A 19,932-nucleotide genomic window follows, 5' to 3' on the forward strand; every position below is an offset into this window, starting at 1 on the left:
ATTGGGTCTGTAAGTGAAAAAGGTCTTTGCATGTCTGTGTGTGGAGGGGGGGGGGGCATGATGCCTACCTGAATCGGAATCAACTGCAGCCCCGTCCTAAGACCCTGACCCAGTGCCAGTGTGGGGCCGGGGCTGCTAGTTGGTATCCGAGACCCCCCAGCAGAGGAGAGGGGACTTAAACACTCTGTGTATAGAAGCATTTCATTTTGCCTGTCCGGAATCTACTGCCAATCATCTTCATTGGATGCCCTCAAATTCTAGTATTTTGAGAGAGGGATAAAAATTTATCTTTGTCCAGTCTCTGTTGTGGCAGGACACCCCTGTGCAGAAGCCGTGATGGTTTTCCCTCAACAGGCTTTGTCCTCCTGTGTGCCTAACAATTCTGTCTTTTATTACAGATTCTACTAAATATGCCTGGGACAGATGTGAGGCTGACTGGCCTGTAATTTCCTGGTTCCCCTCTGGATCCATATTTACAAATTGGTGTAACACTTGCTATTCTCCAGTCTTGTGGTACAGCAGCCAAATTTCATGATAGCTTACATCTAAGGGTTAGTGGATCAGGTAACTCACATCCTTAAGATCTCTTGGGTGGGTGCCTTCAGGACTTTGATACTATGGTGGACCTTCTTAGGAGATGTCTACAATAGTTCATACCAATGTACAATAGTTAATTTAGCACAAGGACATGAACCCTGAACCGCAAACCACAACAAGGACCCTCCTTCCGATTCTGCAAGGCGATCCTGGGTGTGTCTTCCTGACCAGGGTCGGTGATGTAGCTCCATCTTCTTTAGGTTCCTTTCTGCCTTTTTGATATATTCCCCTCTCCCTCTTTATAAAACATAAAGGTTCCCTTGCTCGAAAGCCAGTCAAGTCCGACTCTAGGGTTGCGGTGCTCATCTCCGTTTCCAAGCCGAAAAGCCAGTGCTTCCGAAGACATTTCAGTGGTCATGTGGCCGGGATGACTAAACACCAAGGCACACGGAACGCTGTTACCTTCCCAACGAAGTGGTACCTATTTATCTACTTGCAATTTCTTGTTTTCGAACTGCTAGGTTGGCAGGAGCTGGAACTAGAGACGGGAGCTCACTCCGTCATGCGGCAACTTGGTTCTCGAACTGCTGAACTACTGACCTTCCATAGCCTGCAGTCCAGCATCTTAACCACTTGAGCCACCGCAGCTCCTCTCCCTCTTTATACCAAGTAAATAAATGGATCTTTTTGCAGGCGGAGGTGGCCCAGCAGAAGGGGGAGGAGATGGAACAGCAGGACCCAGAAGGACCAGGAACTGGCAAGAGAGCAAGGAAAGACCCCCCTCCCATCCCGGCGGGGAGTGGTGCTGAACTCTGGGAGAGAGCGGTGCCAGAGGTCCTGCCTCAGGAGACGGGGATCCCAGAGGAGCATCGGCAGCGTTTCCGGCAGTTCGGCTACCAGGAGGCTGCCGGGCCCCGAGAGGTTTGCAGCCAGCTCCATGGACTCTGCAAGCGCTGGCTGGAGCCGGAGAGGCGCTCCAAGAAGCAGATCCTGGACCTGGTGATCCTGGAGCAGTTCCTGGCCGTCCTGCCCAAGGAAATGCAGCGCTGGGTTAGAGGATGCGGGCCGGAGACCAGTTCCCAGGCGGTGTCCCTGGCCGAGGGCTTCATCCTGAGTCGGGCAGAGGACAAGCGGCAGGCAGAGCAGGTGAGGGAGCTTCATGCCGTCCATTCAAGCTGTGACCTTCGGCCTTAGTCTAAGGCAGGGGTGTCGAGCTCATTTGTAATGAGGGCTGGATCTGACCTAAATGAGACCTGGTTGGGCTAGGCCATGTGTGTCATAAAATGTAATGCCAGGTAGTGGAGAGATAAACTTTAAAAAGGACACAGACAAACACAATTAAAGATTTTTTAAAACTTTAAAGAAAACATGATTAAACCCTAGCAGTCTTGCAATATTTTGTCTATTTAACAGTCTCTGATAAGTGACATCTCTGCTCTGAATTATTGTATCAAAATGTCTGTGCAGTAGAAATCTTGAGTATGCTGTTCAGGTGTGTATCTGTAAGCTGCAAACCTACTTCTGATTTATTGACATTTATTACAAAAATCTCATGCTCAGTGTTCCTAGCCTAGGACCCAGGGGAAAACATAAAATGGCTGGGCATTGCGAGCTTTTGTACATAAGTTGCTTCATGTGCTGGTCACAAACTGAGGGCCATGTTTTTGTCTGCAAAACTATACTCTTCCCCAGAGAAATAACTACAACTTCCTACAAAGGTGGTGAACTTGGTCTGGACTCACACACTCAATCTAATCCACCTCACTGGGTTGTTGTTATTTCTTCTCTAAAATAGTTCACATTGCTTTCTTACTGAGAAAGTCTGGATCATGAGGGCATGAATAAAGGAGAAAAGGGGAGGGAACCCAGTTGCACCCAGGAGAGCCCTGGCATAAAAAGCCCAACAAAACACACACACACTGTAGCAAGGCACACAAAAGCAAGGCACACACCTAGGGAGCGGTGGCGCAGGCAGTAAAATGCCTGCCTCAACAACACTCGAGCAGCCACTATGGCTGTTCGAGACCCACCGCGGTCGAGGTGAGCTCTCGACCCTAGTCCTAGCTCCCGCCCACGCAGCGGTTCGAAAGCAGACGTAACTAATGCGAGTAGATAAATGGGTACCTACCCTTAGAAGGGTGGGGGGCACCCTCCTCTGTCGAGGCGTGTGGAAGGCGGCGGCGGCAATGGCGGAATACCAGCGGTGGAGGTGACTTGGCGTGGCGCGGCGGCAGCAAGCGGTAGCAGCAGGACCGGAGGAGTGATCCCTGGTGCCCAGCAGCAGGAACAGCAGGCGGCTGTCGTGCAGCGGAGGCGCGCGATGACGTCATCCACGGGCACGGCGGAGCCTGAGGGACGCAGCCGGGTCCGGAGGAGGACGTTGATTGCGTGCCGGACCGCCAAGCGCCAGAAGAGAACACCTAAGCCAGCAGACTGCCAGGAATGAAGCCAGCCGGACCGAAGGACATCAGCGTCCACCTGGGTGCCGGTAGGCTGTCCCACCCCCCAGAAAACAATGTGGCCTAAGTTAGGGTATAAAATGTGATTAGCACCTCCCCATGTAAACCGCCCAGAGACCCCCAAGGGGGTTAGGGCGGTATATCAAATCGAATAAATAAATAAATAAAAAGCTCATACCATGAACAAAACTTTGTTGGTCTTAAGGGTGCTTGGTATTTCTCTCATGCAACTGAGGCAGCCCAACAAAGCAAACTCTCCCTCATTCCCTCCCTCCCTTCAGAGAGGAACCTCAGCCAGTGGAAGGAAAGAAAGGCTTCCCTTTGTCTCCTGCAGCCTGGCCAGGAAGCGAGCTCTGGGTATTCCCTCCCTCCCCCTGGGAGGGGGAGGAGCCTCAGCCAGTTCTTTACCAGACTCTCTCAATCGCAGAGGAGAGCCTTGCCTATCTGTCTCTCCTGTGTGATTGAGAGAGACTGGTAAAGCAAGCTGTAACATGGCAGCAACAGCAGAACTACAAATGGAAGTATGAAACATCCAGGTCCTTGCGGGCCTGATTGGGGCACTCCGAGGGCCTGATCTGGCCCGCAGACCACATGTTTGACACCCCTGGCTTAAGGCCTCCCTGCCCAAAATCGGTCCCTCCAGACACTTCACCAGGGCTGATAGAAAACCGCAACCCTGGTTCTTGCCTCTGTGGTTGAAGCAGCTGTGTTGATTGATGCAGGGGTGAGGATGGGCAGGGGCAAGATTCGTCTCCTTGGTCTTTCACATTCCTCCTCTTACCTGTATCCCTTTCTGCTGTTTCAGATGTGGGGACCGGCTGTGAAGACGGAAGTGAAGTTCTCTGAGGAGGAAGGACCTCCTTTGGAGGAGGAGCCGAAGGTGCAGGCCCATACCCAAGATGCCCTCTCACATGGTAAGAGTCTCTTGTGCCCAGGTTTTGGCACATTGTGAAGTTGTCAGGCAGAAGGTTCAGGACAGGAGGAAAAAGAAATGTTTCTGCACACCACACAGAGTGGACTGCTGCGACTCAGTGCCATGGGATGTAATGGTGGCCATTGACTTGAAGGGGGAATTATACAGATTCATGGAGGGCAATTCCCTTCTCATAGGAACACAGGAGAATATAAGAGAAGTCATGCTGGATCAGGCCAGTGGCCCATCTGATCCAAGACTCTGCGCCGCACAGTGGCCCAAGGCCAGGTGCCATCAAGAGGTCCACCAGCAGGGCCAGAGCTCCTAAACCCCTCCCACCCCACAAGTACCAAGAATACAGAGATTCACTGCCCTACACATAGATTTCCATCTATACCTTGTGGCTAATAACCACTCATGGACCTCTGCTCCAGATGTTTATCCAGTCCTCTTGAAGCTCTCTGTGCTTGTAGCCGCCACTACTTCCTGCAGGAGTGAATTTCACATGTTAACTAATATTTTCCTATCTCATGCCCTGACCTGGATAGCCCAGGCAGGTCAGATCTCGGAAGCTAAGCAGGGTCAACTCTGGCAAGTACTTGGATGGGAGACCTCCTTGAAATACCGGAGGCAGGAGGTGGGGGCAGGCTTTATTCAGCCACCTCTCTGAATGTCCTCCAGACCCCCAGTAGGGGTCAGTCACCAGAGGTCGCCATGACTTCCAGGTGCACAAACACACAAGTTATTAAAAATCCTATCTCATGTATCTTCCATTAGAGGGACTCAGGGTGGCTCAAAAAAAAAAGTTGACCTGGCACCGCTGGGAGCTTTGGAGGTGGGGCCAGGGGTGGATGTGATGTCACAGTGATGTCTCATCCTGCTGAGAATCTAGACGTGACGTCAGAGCATCAGCAGACGCTCTCGAAACCGCTTGATATTACCCTTGAGTTCTCAGGTGTGGTAATGTCACCTCTGGGTTTTTGGACAGATGCAAATGTGATGTATCATTTGACCTCATTTCTTCACACACACACACCCTTCTCCCGGAAGCCTGAACTCAAAGGCACGTGGGAGGGACCAGCCAGCGGGAGAATGGTACGCCTGGCCGCCTTTGGTCTGACCGAGCAGGGATGCTGCCACCGTTTTGAGCTTTGGAATTCACAGGATAAATTTCAAGAGGCAGAGAAGTCTGAACTGTGTTGGCAGGGTTTTTACCCCCCACCCCCACCCCCGAGGCTCATAGGAACCAGGAACTTCTCCTCCACCTCTCCCTCAAGTTTACTCAATATTGTTACACATTTTGTTGAGTGTAGACAGGGCAAGGTTTCACAGTCCTGGGAAGAGGGGTGCATGAAGCAGGATACGCACAAGCAAAGAAAATTCGAAGTCTTGGCTTCAACCCTTTCTTCCAATGTTCTCTCCCTCCCAGGCAGCGAAGAGACAGTGTTGAGTCGTCGTCTTTGTGGAGGAGCGGAAACGGCTGCTGCCCCTGCAGTCCAGGTAGGGGAGTTGAGCAAGGGTCCGCCTGAGTTCCCCCTCGTTTCTCAGGGGGGATTTTTTCTCCTGCAGTGGCTTCTCAGGTGTCTGAGCAGGAGAGCCTCTGAACGCCATGCCCTCTTCCCCCGCCAACCTCTCCATCCTCCACCCCACCAGGATGCCCGTTCCCTGGGTGCGGTCTTGCCTGGCCCAATCTCTGATGAGGATGTCTGCTTTTTCTTTCAGTGTCCATTTTCCTTTGAGGAGGTGGCCGTGTATTTCACCGTGGCCGAGTGGGCCCTGCTGGATCCAGGCCAAAGAGTGCTCTACTGGGAAGTCATGCTGGAGAACTATAGGAGTGTGGCCTCTCTGGGTAAGGATCTTCCTTAGGTGCCAAAGGTGTGAATTGCCGCCATTGTGATGTTGTGTGTATCAAACTATCGAAGAGCAGCGTGTCATTGTGGGGCCTGGCCCTGTACTTAAGACCCTGTGGACGATTCCAGTAGTTGACATGGCCGTGAAAGCAGCCAACACACCCGACTGGTCCAGGGGCCACTGCGGCCATGACTGTGGCCAGCAGTGAGAGGCAGGGTGGGTGTCACGGCCTGAGGTGTGTTGGTGTCGCGTGCGGTGAATTCTGGGGTAGTGAGTAATATCCAAAGAGGCAACTGTCCACACAGCCTTGTGTAAAAGTTATTTACAAGTTTATTTACACAACAGAGAAGATGCTGGTACGCACTGACAAAGTGCTTCACCATCCACACATCCATAAGCAGAGAATAAACTGTACAATACATGATCACTTATATACATACCCTCCACCAATCAGCTATCAGTGCTGAGTCACTCTGACTTAGACTTCCAGCACTGGACCGAACCAGTTTAGTCCAGCTGAAGTGGCAGTTAGGAACTGTCAGATCCTCCTGGTCACCAACTGATGTCTTGCTTGCAGCACATGCTGACAAGGTGGAGACGGGCAAAGGCCTTGGGTCACGCATCCTCCTCTTTTCTTTCTCTCTCTCCCAAAGAAGGCATGGATGTGCGAGAGACTACAGTGGAGACGGACGAAGGGCTGGAGATTGTCTCAAGAGGGTCTCAACAGACTATTTCCTTCCCGAGTGAACTGGCCGCGAGTGAGTCTGCTTCATCTTTATGTCAAGGGAATGGGCAAAGAATAGCCGTGGCAGATTTCTGCTTCACTTCTTAGCAACTTTGCTTCTTTGTCGCGCTTCAGGATAGCCGTGTGATCGGCACCTAATGGCGTAACCACGGGAACTCCACGGGACGTGTGATCGGGCTGCCGCGCTTTACTTTGTTCCGGGGCAAACGGCCACACCTCACCCCCGCGTTATTTGGCCCGTGTGACCAGGGCCATTCTTCATTAACACTACACACAATGCTTGTTAGCTTGGGGAGGTGACATGCAGCTGCTTCTACTGGAGACAGAAAAGGAATGTGTTTACTTCAGTTAACACATCTCTCCCTTATTATAATTGAATAGCAACGTTCTATATCGCAACGTTCTAAATTTGGCCCCTTTAGTGTTTGGCCGGAAGAACTGCCACTCAGAAGACACTGGCTGGGTTGACTGGCTGCTTTGTGCAGTCCCGCCCAGCGTTTCAAGGTCATTTGCATGTGGAAGTTGATTGGACTTCACTCCATTCCACACCTCAAACTCCCCCCCCCCCCACTGCCACTCAGAAGACACTGGCTGGGTTGACTGGCTGCTTTGTGCAGTCCCGCCCAGCGTTCCAAGGTTATTTGCATATGGAAGCTGATTGGACTTCACTCCATTCCACACCTCAAACTCCTCCCCCCCCCCGCAAGGCAGTTGGAATTTTCAGTTGGGAGAGGAGAATGATGTCAGCTGCTCCCTAGGCAGAGGCTGTGTGTGTGTGTGTGGGGGGGGGTTGTAAAGACAGACAGGCAGATAAACGTTGGCTGATGGTTGCCAACTCCAGGTTCGAACTCCAGGACATAGGGTTGCCAACTCCAGGTTGGAAACTTCCAGGATATTTTAGGGATGAAGCCTGCTGAGGGTGGGGTCTGAGGAGGAGGAGGAAGAGGGGGACCTCAGACAGATACAATGCCATACTGCCCACACTCCAGACAAGCTGTTGCCAGTCTCCAGGTGACAGCTGGAGAGCTCTTAAAGCTTTGGTGCTAATTCAAAGTGTTGCAATTTATCAACAGAGTAGTGTTTTGGAAAATCTTGAGGAATTGTTTGGTGCATTTACGATGGGGATCCTGGGGAACTATTGTTGCCAATCTTGGCCCAGCAGCCATCAAACCATTCTCTTCAACCCCCTGCTGTGCAGCTGACTTTCCCCTAGGGTTGCCAATCTCCAGGTGGGACCTGGAGATCTCCCACTGCTACAATTGATCTCCAGATGACAGAGATCAGTTCCCCTAGAGAAAATGACTGCTTTAGGAGGGTAGACCCTATGACATTATACCTGCTGAGTCCTTCCGCCCCCCCCCGCCCAATGCTGCCCTCTACAGAATCCACCCCCCAAACCTCCAGGTATTTCCCTCCTTAGAGCTGGCAACCCTACATTCCCCTCAGTGCCTGTTGGTAGGCAACTAAGCTTGGTCCTGTCACCTACTTTGGCCTTTGGGAGAAAACACATTGGGGCCAGTCCTGATAGGGTTGCCAACTCCAGATGGGAAATTCCTGGAGATTTGAGGGATGGAGCCTGAAGAGGGTGAGGTTTGAGGAGGGGTGGGACCTCAGACAGGTACAATGCCATAGACTCCACCCACCAAACCAATCAGTCCCACATAGGGCACCATTGTTGCCAATCTCCAGGTGAGGGCTGGAGAGCACTCAGAATTACAACTGCTCTGCAGAAGGGAGGGCAGAAGTCAGCTGAAGTCAAAGGGGCAGATAATGGTAGGTTGATGGTTAGCTGGGAAGGAGATGGGGTTGCCAACTCCACCCTCCAAACCAGCCATTTTGTCCTGGGTAACAATTGCTGCCGATCTCCAGGTGAGGGCTACAGATCACTCACAATTACAACTGCTCTTCAGGTAGCAGAGATCAGTTCCTCTGGAGAAAACAGTGGACTCTGTCATTATACCCTGCTGAGGTCACCACAGCAAATTGACACTGTTTGCCCAAAGCCAGAGCACTCCCCCAGAGCCTCTTTCTAGATCTCGTTGTATTGCTTTCACAACGGGCTTTACTGCTAGTTCTTAATAAAGGAGATCAAACCATCAATACTTGCAGTCATTACGGGTATATTGGGGGTCAAAATCAGCATGTAATTACATCAAAACATCTCTGCCATTTCCACACAGGGAAAGATGAGGTATTTACTTAAGAACAGCTTCGCTGAATGAGTCAGACCCCTGTCAACCTATTCCTGTTCTGGTCAGTTGAATGTCTCCAGGCCTCCCCTCCCTCTCTCCCCCAACAACTGGTATTCCTATGGGAGTTCCCTTAGAACTATGGGGTTTGCTTGCTGAGGGCCAGTTTGGTGTAGTGGTTAAGTGCGCGGACTCTAATCTGGGAGAACCAGGTTTGATTCCCCACTCCTCCACTTGCAGCTGCTGGATAACCTTGGGCAAGCCGTAGTTCTAATAAGAGCTGTCCTTGAAAAAGAGCAGTTTCTGTCAAGAGCTCTCTCAGCCCCACCTACCTCACAGGGTGTCGGTTGTGGGGAAGGGAAGGGAAAGGAGTTTGTAAGCGGCTCTGAGACTCCAAGTGAAGGGTGGGGTATAAATCCAATCTCTTCTTCTTCTTCTCTTCTGAAGTCCCGACTTCTCCCCTACCCTAGCAGACATGTTATCGGAGTCTGGGGACGAGCTCCTCTTCTCTCTCATCACACCTGGAAGCAAACTCTCTATACAATCCGAGGACTAGAAATCACGATCATTTTTTGTATTTCATCATCAAAGGACCTGCATGGCAAGGCAAATGGGAAAGGCAGAGCAACAGATCTTTGCTACCTTTTCCCTTAAAGTTGATTTAGGGAGTTCTGGGGAGGAGAGGGATAGACAGAATATAGAGCTCTACTGTAGAGCTGGCCAGGGAAAAGTTGTGACCAATGTTCCCTCTAAGCTGTGGAGCCCTGTGAGCAAAAAGTCTAATTTGTGAGCTACTGGCATTAAAGTTGTGAGCAGGAGATTTTGGCTGCTGCATAAATTTGTTTGCTCTGGAGCCATCGTTCCTGAGCTAAGACCAAAATGTGTGAGCCGGAGGCTAAAAAACTGTGAGCTAACTCACACTAACTCAGCTTAGAGGGAACACTGGTTGTGACCAGTGGCTCAGGAGATAAAATGCACACTCATTATTCAGGAGTTGCTGATTGGTGGCTTGGCTCCTTGTGTGAGTGGTGATTTGACCTCCTTCTTTATTCCAGCAGGAGATGTCGAGCCCATTGGGGAATTTCAAGGGTTCTCACTGGAAAAAAACCAGAATGAACAAGCCAAAGGAAACTTTGAGAATAGAGGTGGACCAGAGAGGCAGGAAGGAAGCCGTACGGTGAAGAGACGGGTTAAGTCCATTCCCTGCCAAGAAGGGGGCTGCCATGAAATCCCAGTCTGCAACCATCTTCAACAGACTCATTCAGGAGTAAAGACATTTATCTGTCCCAAGAGTGGAATGGCATTCTGCAGTGGAAGAAAGGGTAATGTATTTTTTCCAAACCACATTAAAAAGAAGGCATGTAAATGTTGTTACTGTGGAAAGGACTTCAGATGCAGACCACAGCTTCTTGTACATCAAAAAATACATGCAGCACAGAAGCTTTTTGAATGCTCAGAGTGTGGAAAGAAATTCAGAATGAATTCCAGTCTACAAAACCATCAAAGACGTCACTCAGGGGAAAAACCTTTTCAATGCTCAGAGTGTGGAAAGAGATACAGTAGGTATTGCAGTCTTCAAAACCATCAAAGAATCCACAGAGGGGAGAAACCTTTTCAATGCTCAGAGTGTGGAAAGAGATTCATTCAGAATGGTACTCTTCAAGTGCACCAAAGAACCCACACAGGGGAGAAACCTTTTGAATGCTCAGAGTGTGGAAAGAGATTTAGTCATTGTGACAGTCTTCAAAAGCATCACAGAACCCACACAGGGGAAAAACCTTTTGAATGCTCAGAGTGTGGAAAGAGATTCAATAGCAGTTCCAATCTTCGAGGGCATCAAAGAACCCACACAGGGGAGAAACCTTTTGAGTGCTCACAATGTGGAAAGAGATTCAGTCAGAGTACCCATCTTCAAGTGCACCAAAGAACCCACACAGGGGAGAAACCTTTTGAATGCTCAGAGTGTGGAAAGAGATTCAGTCAGAATTCCAATCTTCAAAAGCATCAAAGAACCCACACAGGGGAGAAACCTTTTGAATGCTCAGAGTGTGGAAAGAGATTCATTCGGAATGCCACTCTTCAAGTGCACCAAAGAACCCACACAGGGGAGAAACCTTTTGAATGCTCAGAGTGTGGAAAGAGATTCAGTCAGGATTCCAATCTTCAAAAGCATCAAAGAACCCACACAGGGGAGAAACCTCTTGAATGCTCAGAGTCAGGGCCCAGCAGAGTGAAAGAAGGCCACATGCCCCTTTTTGCTTCCAAGCAGACCCAGCTCCATTCTCACCACCCTAATAAGGTAAAAGGACTTCCCAAAGGAAATGGAAAGGCGGAGAGGTAGCATCTGAAAGACCAAGGAAATTTCCCAGGGTAGAAGCTTTCACAGGTCAAAGCTCATTTGGTCAGGCAGAAATGAGAACGAAGATCCATCAGACTTTATGGCACCTCTGCATCCTGACTCCATATGGCACTTTTTGGCCTATCTGAGAAAGTGAGCTTTAACTCATGAGCACTTAAACCCTGGAAAACATGCGTGGTCTTGAATGACCTCCTGGACTTGAATTCTGCTCTGCTTCTACAGAGTAACACGGCAACCCACCAGAGAGGCAGAAAGCGTGCCTCGCCTTTCCAGCCTTCAGACTCCAACAGATAAACCTGAATAGCTCCATTAATTGAGGAAAAGCCTCAATCAAACCAACGTTTGTTTGGATGAAGATACAAAACGATTTGGAAAGATGGTCCAAACTAAAATGATCATGGCTGGGAAGAATCCCTGCAGTAAAAATGAATGGTTTGCCAAAATAAATTTTCTTTTTCAGTTGATACCGATTAATATATGAAGACTCTGATGGACTCAGAAACAAATAAATGTAAGGTGGCTCCTCCAGCATCCAATATCATGTGACTCTTTAACAGCAATAGGCACACTGTTTTGGCATGATTACACTTAGATGAATAGAGGAACAAATGCTCAAGTACTTTGGGGGTTAGCAGTACCTGACATTAAACTATACCACCAAGCAATTGGTTTGGTTAGGATTGGATCAATTAAGTTTAACTGAGATATCTTCAGACATCTTCAGTTTTATGATGACTGACATGTTTTTTCAAGTTCTGTGATATACATTTTATTGTAAACATTTTCCTATAGATTGTATCTCTACAAGTGATATTGTGAGGTATGCTTTGGTAGACATTATCTATCAGCTGATTCTGTATATGCGTGTGTGTGTATAAAATGGTGTGTGTCCCTTTTAGAGAGTCTTCGTCTTTGTTGGTTTATTGAATACAGCTGTGGAACTGAGGACTATTTCTGAGAATTCATAGAGTCATCTAGTAAGAACACTATATCCACTTTTAAAACACATGAGAGACACATCCTGATTTAGGAGGTGAAAGGAGAAGTTTGGACCTTAATGAACTCTATACTAACGGATTATCCTCCTTTGGATATCAGAATAATTATGGGGGACTTTGTGTTTGAATCTTTTCGAGATGGGCTTATTTCTGTGTTAGATTGTTTATATGAAGTATTAGAGCAGGGGTGTCGAACCTAAGGCCCATGGGCCGGAAGCGGCCCGCCCATGGCTTTAATCAGGCCCACGGCTCTTTTCTTACCCCCTCGTCTCCCCCCCACCCAGATAGACTGCTCTGGGACTGTTTCCCATAATAGAAACAGACATGGTCTGGGACTGGAATGACAGCCTCCAAAGTAGAATGACGGTCCCTAGCAATAGAATCAGTATTCTGGGACTGGAATGACAGGGTACAGAGTGGAATGACAGCCCCTGGGAGTAGCAGCAGCAGCATTCTGGGAATGGAATTCCACTCTGGGGGCCCTCATTCCAATCCCAGAACGCTTCTGCTACTCCAAGGGACTGTCATTTCACTCAGGTGGCTGTCATTGCAGTCCCAGAGTAGTCTCTCTGGGCCCAGATACCTTAATGGGAAATCCATTGTGCATTTCTTTTCCAACTTTGTGCTACAATGTACTATAATGAGTAGTTGTCACTTTCCACTGTTGGTATAGCTGAAGCTGTTGCTTGCTGGAGTTGTCTCCTTGCAAATACAGGGTTGATGGTTTGAGCCAGCTTATGTCTGCCGAATGGACCTGAGAACGGGGTGCCTTAGTGAGTATTCTAACCTGGGAACCCACAGCCAAAGGCAGACATTATACTGGGGATCCACTGCCACGCTGAGTATACCTGGGGGGGAGGGGAGAAAAGCTTGCAATGCCCAGCCATTTTATGTTTCTAGGCTCAGAGCATTTTATATTTTTAGTTTCTGCTGTGATCCCTGTGCTTTTTCTTAATGTTTTACTTTTTAAAATTGCATTGCAAAATCCCACTGTTCCCCCACCTTTCCATTTTAGGCAGGCATCTTTTAGGGCGGGGAGGTTTGGGAGGTGTCAGTTATCAAAGACTGTTAAATTTATCACAAGAGTTTTAAGCATATTTGTACTTTAAGTAAAAATAATATCTTTAACTGTGTTTGTATCTTTTATAAAGTTAATACCTTCGCTACATTCTATGACACGCGTGGCCTGGCCCCCACAAAGTCCCCTTTATGTCAGATCCGGCCCTTGTAACAAATGAGTTCGACATCCCTGTATTAGAGTGTTGTATATCCGTTCATATTGATATTGTAAATTAGAGATATAAACCTAGTATATACTTTATTCAGTACAATGTTTACACATAGTCTTTGAAAAACCTTTACTTGTACTAGTTGTTATTTTGTACACGGTGTTGTCATTTCTCTGTACCCTTGTGTGGCCGTGATCCCAGTCTGTTCATTGCCCGGGGCTTCGAGGGGGGCTGAATAGCAGGTGTCTTCTAAGAGGGGAGGGGGGACGGATTTGGGGCTTCTTCTTTGATCTTGGCTTTCGTTGTGGGTGTTTAACTATCGTTCAAAGCTCCCTTGAACCAAGAAGAAATGCCGGATATTAACGTTTAATAAATAAACACTGAGAGCCTTTGGAAATCCGCACATTCTGACACCCTTCCTCAGCTTCTCTGTGAATTGGCTAGCCCATGGACTGTGCTTTGTGGGAAACAGCTATCGGTGTTGTTGCTCAAGAGCAGGGCTTCTTGGAGTCAGCTATCCGTGTCAGCTATCAGTGCCTCCTTTCAGTGGCAGAGCGCCTGGCTGTGCTGGGATTCTTCACGCACCATTTGCCATCTCAGAAGCCAAAACGATGCTTGATGATTGGAGATTGTGCATGGGCTTCAGTTTCCAAAGAGGGGCTCAATTCTGGAGGGAGGCAGAGAGCTTCCCTCCAAATGAGTGCCTAAGGGAGACGGCTATTATTTTCCTCTTCATGCTTGTTCTCTTTTCTGCTATTTGTAAATAGAATCTTAAGAGACCACATTGCTTCAGTTTCTCTTTATTCTTCAGTAGGGAGAATTAATTCTGGCCAGAACTCTCCCCTTTTTTTTGGGGGGGGGGAGAAAAAAGATTGTCTAGCTAACTGTACAGCTACCCGTGCATGGCTGCCTTAAGTCATAAGCACTCAGATATTCCCCCCAAAAGCAGTATGTCTGTGACACCTGAGAATCAGAACATAAGGGAAGCCAATGTTTGATGAGGCCAAGGATAGCTGTGCCAAAACTATGGCTTGCCTGAGAGATCTCTTTTGAGAACTGCTCTTTCAAGGACAGCTCTGAAAGAGCTTGTAACTGACCCAAGAAGGTCACACCAGCAGCTGCATGTGGAGGAGTATGGAATCAAACCCGGTTCTCCCAGATTAGCGCCTGCGCTCCTAACCACTACACCAAACTAGGTTTAAAAGAGGATTAGATGGATTCATGGAAGTCTATCAATGGCTACTAGCTCTGGTGACTGGGGGGAACCTCCACATGCAGAGGCACTGATCCTCTGAATCCCAGAGCCAGGAGGACAACCTCAGGGGAAGGTCTCAGCCTCTCTGCCCTGTTGTTGGCCCTCCAGAGGAACTGGTTAGCTACTGTGTGAAAGCAAATGCAGGGACAAAAGCTAAAACTAAATATGAACTAATTGTACATTAAAAAGATGTATTTATTACAAAGACATTAAAAGCATATCAGGGCCCAACACAAGCCTTATAATATAGTAAAAAGTTACATATGTCCAAAAGAAAAGAATAGCGACCTACAGTGTTTCGACCCAATCGGGCCTTCTTCAGAGGGGTCATGGGGGGGGGGACTAGATGACCCTGGAGATCCCTTCCAACTCTATCATTCTTTGATTCTAAGGTCCAAATAGACTCCTATTACAATCAAAAGACAACGCACAAGTAGATAATAGCACCAAAACAGGAGAGCTGTGAAGGAAGAAAATAATATTTCAATACCAATTTAAAATGCTGTGTCTAATAATGATATATATTATTGAAAAAATAATTTTATCAAGCCAGATTTATTGCACTTACATCAAAAAAGAAATCAAAAGACAGAAGGGATATATTTAACGTGAGGCCTCCCAGGATCCAGCCGTGTGTGTCAAATGAAGATGCACACAAGTTGATTGGTGTTGCTCTTGTGTGTCTAGAAATAAACAATATGGGGAGAGTTTTTTTAATATTGACTTGTGCCACAATGCAAAATAAACTCAATTTAACAGAGTCAGATTCAGTATAAAGAAAATACCTTCCAATTTTGGTCACCTCTGAACTGTCTCCTGTCTCGAGAACTCTGGGGTGGCTACGGGGCAGCTGCGACTTGATGGCCCCTTCCACCCCCACACAAAATGGGGAGCAAGCGAGGGAGAAGAGCGGGATTTCAAGCGGAGGCTCTGTGCTCCCTTCATGCGCTTGGGGAAGTCTCGTGTCAGGGTGGAAAGTGTTTGTGGATTCTCACGTTGTCCCGCGACTCCCTCACAGGCAGTGGAACAGCACCATTCCCAAATATCCTGCACTGGACCTTCTTCGGGGTGGTGCTGAAGGAGCCGCTGTGCTCCGGTCAGGGGAGGACCCCCCCTCAGGGAGGGATGCAGGGAAGAACGCAGGAGGCCTCTGCTGTGTGTAGGGTTGCCAACTCCAGGTTGGGAAATAATTCCTGGACATTTGGGGGTGGGGCCTGGGTTTTGAGAAGGGGGAGGCCCCCTGTGGGGCATCATGCCAGGGGGAGTCCACTCCCCACAGCTGCCACTTTCCCCCCAGGAGAATCCATCTCTGAACTCTGGAGATCCCACCTGGACATTTGCAATCCTCTCTTTCTGGCTTTTCTCTGCCCCGCAGCTTCTGGTGCGGAAAGACACCCCGGCCGGCCCCTCGGGAGGCTGCGAAGTCCACTCGGTCTCCCGCCCTGTGCAGAGGAGGTCTCGCTCTCTTGCACTTTATCTTGACTGACCGGTTACGGATCAGCAGGGAGCAGCTGCGGGAAGGTGGGGAGTTGTTGTTGTTCAGTCGCACAGTCGAGTCCGACTCTTCGCGACCCCATGGACCAGCTCCCGCCAGGCCTTCCGGTTTTCCGCTGTCCTCTGACGTTGGCTCAACTTCATGTTCGTTGCATCGATGACACTGTCTAACCATCTCATCCTTTGCCATCCCCGTCTTCTTCGACCTTCAATCTTTCTCAGCATCAGGGTCTTCTCCAGTGAGGGCTCCCTTCTCATTGGGTGGCCAAAGTCTTTGAGCTTCAGTTTCATTATCTGGCCTTTTAGGGAACAGTCAGGGTTGATAGATATCTATCTATCAGTCGTTGATATACAGCTCTAGTGAGAAGCCAGATACCTCAGTGGTTGATATAAAATTTGGGATCTCAGGCCCAGCTGTAAATGGGGGGGCCGACCCAAAGAGAGGGGACGCCCTCTGCCTCAACCAAAGGCCTGGTGGAAGAGCTCTGTCTTGCAGGTCCTGTGGAATTGTAATAAGTCCCACAAGGCCTGATCTCACACAGGAGCTCCGCTGTGACCTCCCCGCCATAGTTGAAACAGCGAACTCGAGGCCCCTTGCATGTTTTCGAGTCCGGGTCTGGATTGTTTCAGTCCGCTCAGCCTGAAGGAAGTTGACATATTGCTCATGCCCAACCACATGCAGCCTTGACCCGTGCCCTTCCTGGCTCATTAAAGCGGGCCACGAGGGATTCCGAGGTGCCCTTAGGGAGACTGTCAACACGTCCCTCTCTGAGGGGCGGTTCCTGGGGGCACAAGGAAGCAATGGTCCGCCCTCTCTTGAAAAAACCAACTCTGGATCCGACTGAATTGGCCAACTATCAGCCAGTTTCCATTATCCCTATTTGGGCAAATTAATCGAGTGGGCGGTGGCAATACAGACCTTTCTGGATGACGCTTCCATCTTAGACAGCACTGGTTGCCCTTACTCACGACCTCCAGAGGCACCTGGATCGGGGCGGTTCGGCAGTACTGTTGTTGTTAGACCTGTCAGCTGCGTTCGACACGGTGGACCACCAGTTGCTGACCCACCGCCTCGCCAATGTGGGGATACAGGGGCTCGCCTTGCAATGGCTTGCTTCTTTTCTCCGGGGTCGGGGACAAAGGGTGGCGCTAGGGGAGCAGCAATCCAGGAGGCACCCACTCGAGTGCGGTGTGCCTCAAGGGGTGGTGCTTTCCCCGATGTTGTCTAACATCTACATGCGCCCCCTTGCCCAGATCGCCCGGAGGTATGGGCTGGGGTGTCATCAGTACGCTGATGACACCCAGCTCTATCTGATGTTGGGCGGCCGGACAGACTCCAGCCCGTAAGATCTGGACCTGGCATTGCAAGCCGTGGCTGGTTGGCTTAGACTGAGCCGACTGAAGCTGAACCCGGCTAAGACGGAGGTCCTGTGCCTGAGTCGAGGTGGCTTGGGGATGGGGATCCCACGCCCAACCTTCGACGGGGCTCCATTGGTGCCAGCGCTGGAGGCGAGGAGTTTGGGAGTGCTCCTGGATCCCTCCTTAACTATGGAGGCCCAGGTAGCAGCCACTGCCAAGTTGGCCTTTTACCATCTTCGGCTGATCCGGCAGTTGGTTCCTTTCCTTGACCGCGACGACCAGGCTACAGGGATCCATGCAATGGTCACCTCGAGATTAGACTACTGTAACACTCACTACATGGGGCTGCCCTTGTTGCTGTTGCTAATCCGTAAGCTGCAGTTAGTGCAGAATGCCACGGCTAGGCTTCTGATGGGTCTCCTTAGATGGGAACACATTGGGCCTGTGCTGAAAGCACTGCACTGGCTGCCAATAGCATACCAAATTGCTTCAAGGTGCTGGTATTGACCTTTAAAGCCCTAAATGGCCAGGGTCCGGCATACCTGAGGGACCGCCTTTCCCCACATATACCCCAGAGAGCGCTACGGTCCGCCTAATGATTCTAGGCCCTAAGGAGGCCAGGCTCTCCGCCACCAGGGCCAGGGCCTTTTCAGTGGCGGCTCCTACTTGGTGGAACAAGCTCCTGGAGGAGATCAGGGCCCTGCGGGACCTTGTGCAATTCCACAGGGCCTGCAAGACAGAGCTCTTCCACCAGGCCTTCAGCTAGGAGCCATCCACTGCTACCAACGACTACCATCAACTATTGTCATTCTTAACATCCTAGGCCGACCCTTTTTTTGGAGATCGAGATACAGCATCGTGTGAGACCGGATACCGCAGAACTGGGACATGGCCTTACATCTTATAGCTTGCCATCTCTAACTGACTGAAGGACTGGCCATCTCCGGGAGCATTTTAACTTTAGTCTTTAACTGTTAAATATGTGATTGTTTTATTCCTTTTTTAGGTATTTATATGTTTTATATGATCCGGCACATGGTGCCGCTGAATGTGAGCCGCCCTGAGCCCACCTAGCAGGGAGGGCGGGATAGAAATTTATTAATAAATAAAATAAATAAAAATAAACTCCAGGTTGGGAAATTTCGGGAGGGAGCCTGTTATGAGAAGGGGAAGGCCCTCCGTGGGGCATCATGGCAGGGGGAGTCCACTCATCAAAGCTGCCGTTTTCTCCAGGAGAACCGATCTCTGTAGACTGGAGATCCAGTTGCCATTCCGGGAGATCCCACCTGGAAGTTTGCAATCCTTTCTTTCTGGCTTTTCTCTGCCCCGCAGCTTCTGGTGCGGAAAGACACCCCGGCCGGCCCCTCGGGAGGCTGCGAAGTCCACTCGGTCTCCCGCCCTGTGCAGAGGAGGTCTCTCTCTCTTGCACTTTACATTGACTGACCGGTTACTGTTCAGAAGCAGGGCTATTTTGGGGCAGCAATGCACAGGAAGGAGTTCCGGCTGGCTCCGGAGTTGTCCACACCCAACAGGAACTTATTAGCATAATAGGCCACACCCAACAGCAGAAACTCATTAGTATTGGCTACAGTAGGCCTGTGTGGCCTAACATGCAAAGGAGTCCCTGCTACAAAAAAAGGCCCTGGGTTTTGACAACAAACAAGGTAAACAGAATAAGAAGCAAAAGGTGGGTGTGGCTTCTGGCAACACGGGGCTGCGGCCTAATATGCTAATGAGCTGTGGTCTCAGGGTGTGGCCTAATATGCTAATGGATTTTGGCTGTTGGGTGTGGCTTATTATGCTAATGAGTTCCTGCTGGGCTTTTTCTACAAAAAAAGCCCTGATTAGAAGGGAGCCACTGCGGGCAAGTGGAGAGCAGTGTTCCCTCTAAGCTGAGTGAGTGTGAGCTAGCTCACAGTTTTTTAGATTCCAGCTCACCGATTTTTGTCTTCGCTCAGGAAGGATGGGGCTCCAGAGCAAACTAATTCATGCAGCAGCCAAAGCGCTCGCTCCCAACTTTAATGCCCAGGAGCTCACAAACAAGAATTTTTGCTCACTGGACTCCACAGATTAGAGGGAGCATTGGTGGAGAGCGCCGATCTCTATCGGTATTTTTTTAATCAGCATTCCTTGTAGTCAGCCTTTCTCGCAGGGACTGAACTCAAGGCGGGTGCTGCCTGCAGGGCGAGTCGGGACCATCCCCTGATCCAAGAGAGGAGAGAGCCAAGGAACAAGGGGGGGGGAGACTCCGTGGAGGGCCACCCAGGGTAGGATTACTCCCGAGGAGCCCCACCGAGCCGCAGGGGGCGTCGCTGGAGGCAGCCTGGCTGGAGACCGGTCCGCCCGCCTGGGTCTGGGACCGGGGGAAAGAGGGCGGGAAGTTTAAATACTGTTAAACAAATTTCTGTCCAGCACTGCGAGGGTTAAAGGGACGGAGCTGTTGGCTGGAGAGGCCGAGCGGGGGGGGGGGGGGGGTGGCAAAGAGAAGGGGCTCCTTTCCGGGGGGGAGTGGGAAGGGTTTGCTTTTGCATGGGGGGGCGCGAG

General features: G+C 49.9%; 1 protein-coding gene across 1 annotated transcript in view; it reads left to right on the forward strand.

Moving 5' to 3' along the window:
• The window catches only part of LOC107107226, a 76,843-nt gene that overhangs the window by 44,271 nt on the left and 12,640 nt on the right, over positions 1 to 19,932 (forward strand). The window contains exons 4-11 of the mRNA XM_015407485.1: positions 1,231 to 1,458; positions 1,552 to 1,683; positions 3,802 to 3,910; positions 6,414 to 6,518; positions 10,128 to 11,031; positions 15,911 to 16,056; positions 18,395 to 18,438; positions 18,721 to 18,777. Of these exons, the coding sequence (XP_015262971.1) occupies positions 1,231 to 1,458; positions 1,552 to 1,683; positions 3,802 to 3,910; positions 6,414 to 6,518; positions 10,128 to 11,031; positions 15,911 to 16,056; positions 18,395 to 18,438; positions 18,721 to 18,777 (1,725 nt within the window). The remainder of the gene's footprint in view (positions 1 to 1,230; positions 1,459 to 1,551; positions 1,684 to 3,801; positions 3,911 to 6,413; positions 6,519 to 10,127; positions 11,032 to 15,910; positions 16,057 to 18,394; positions 18,439 to 18,720; positions 18,778 to 19,932) is intronic.

Source organism: Gekko japonicus, unplaced genomic scaffold (genome assembly GCF_001447785.1).
Source record: "Gekko japonicus isolate JY-2015 unplaced genomic scaffold, Gekko_japonicus_V1.1 scaffold790, whole genome shotgun sequence".
Classification (NCBI taxonomy): Eukaryota; Metazoa; Chordata; class Lepidosauria; order Squamata; family Gekkonidae; genus Gekko; species Gekko japonicus.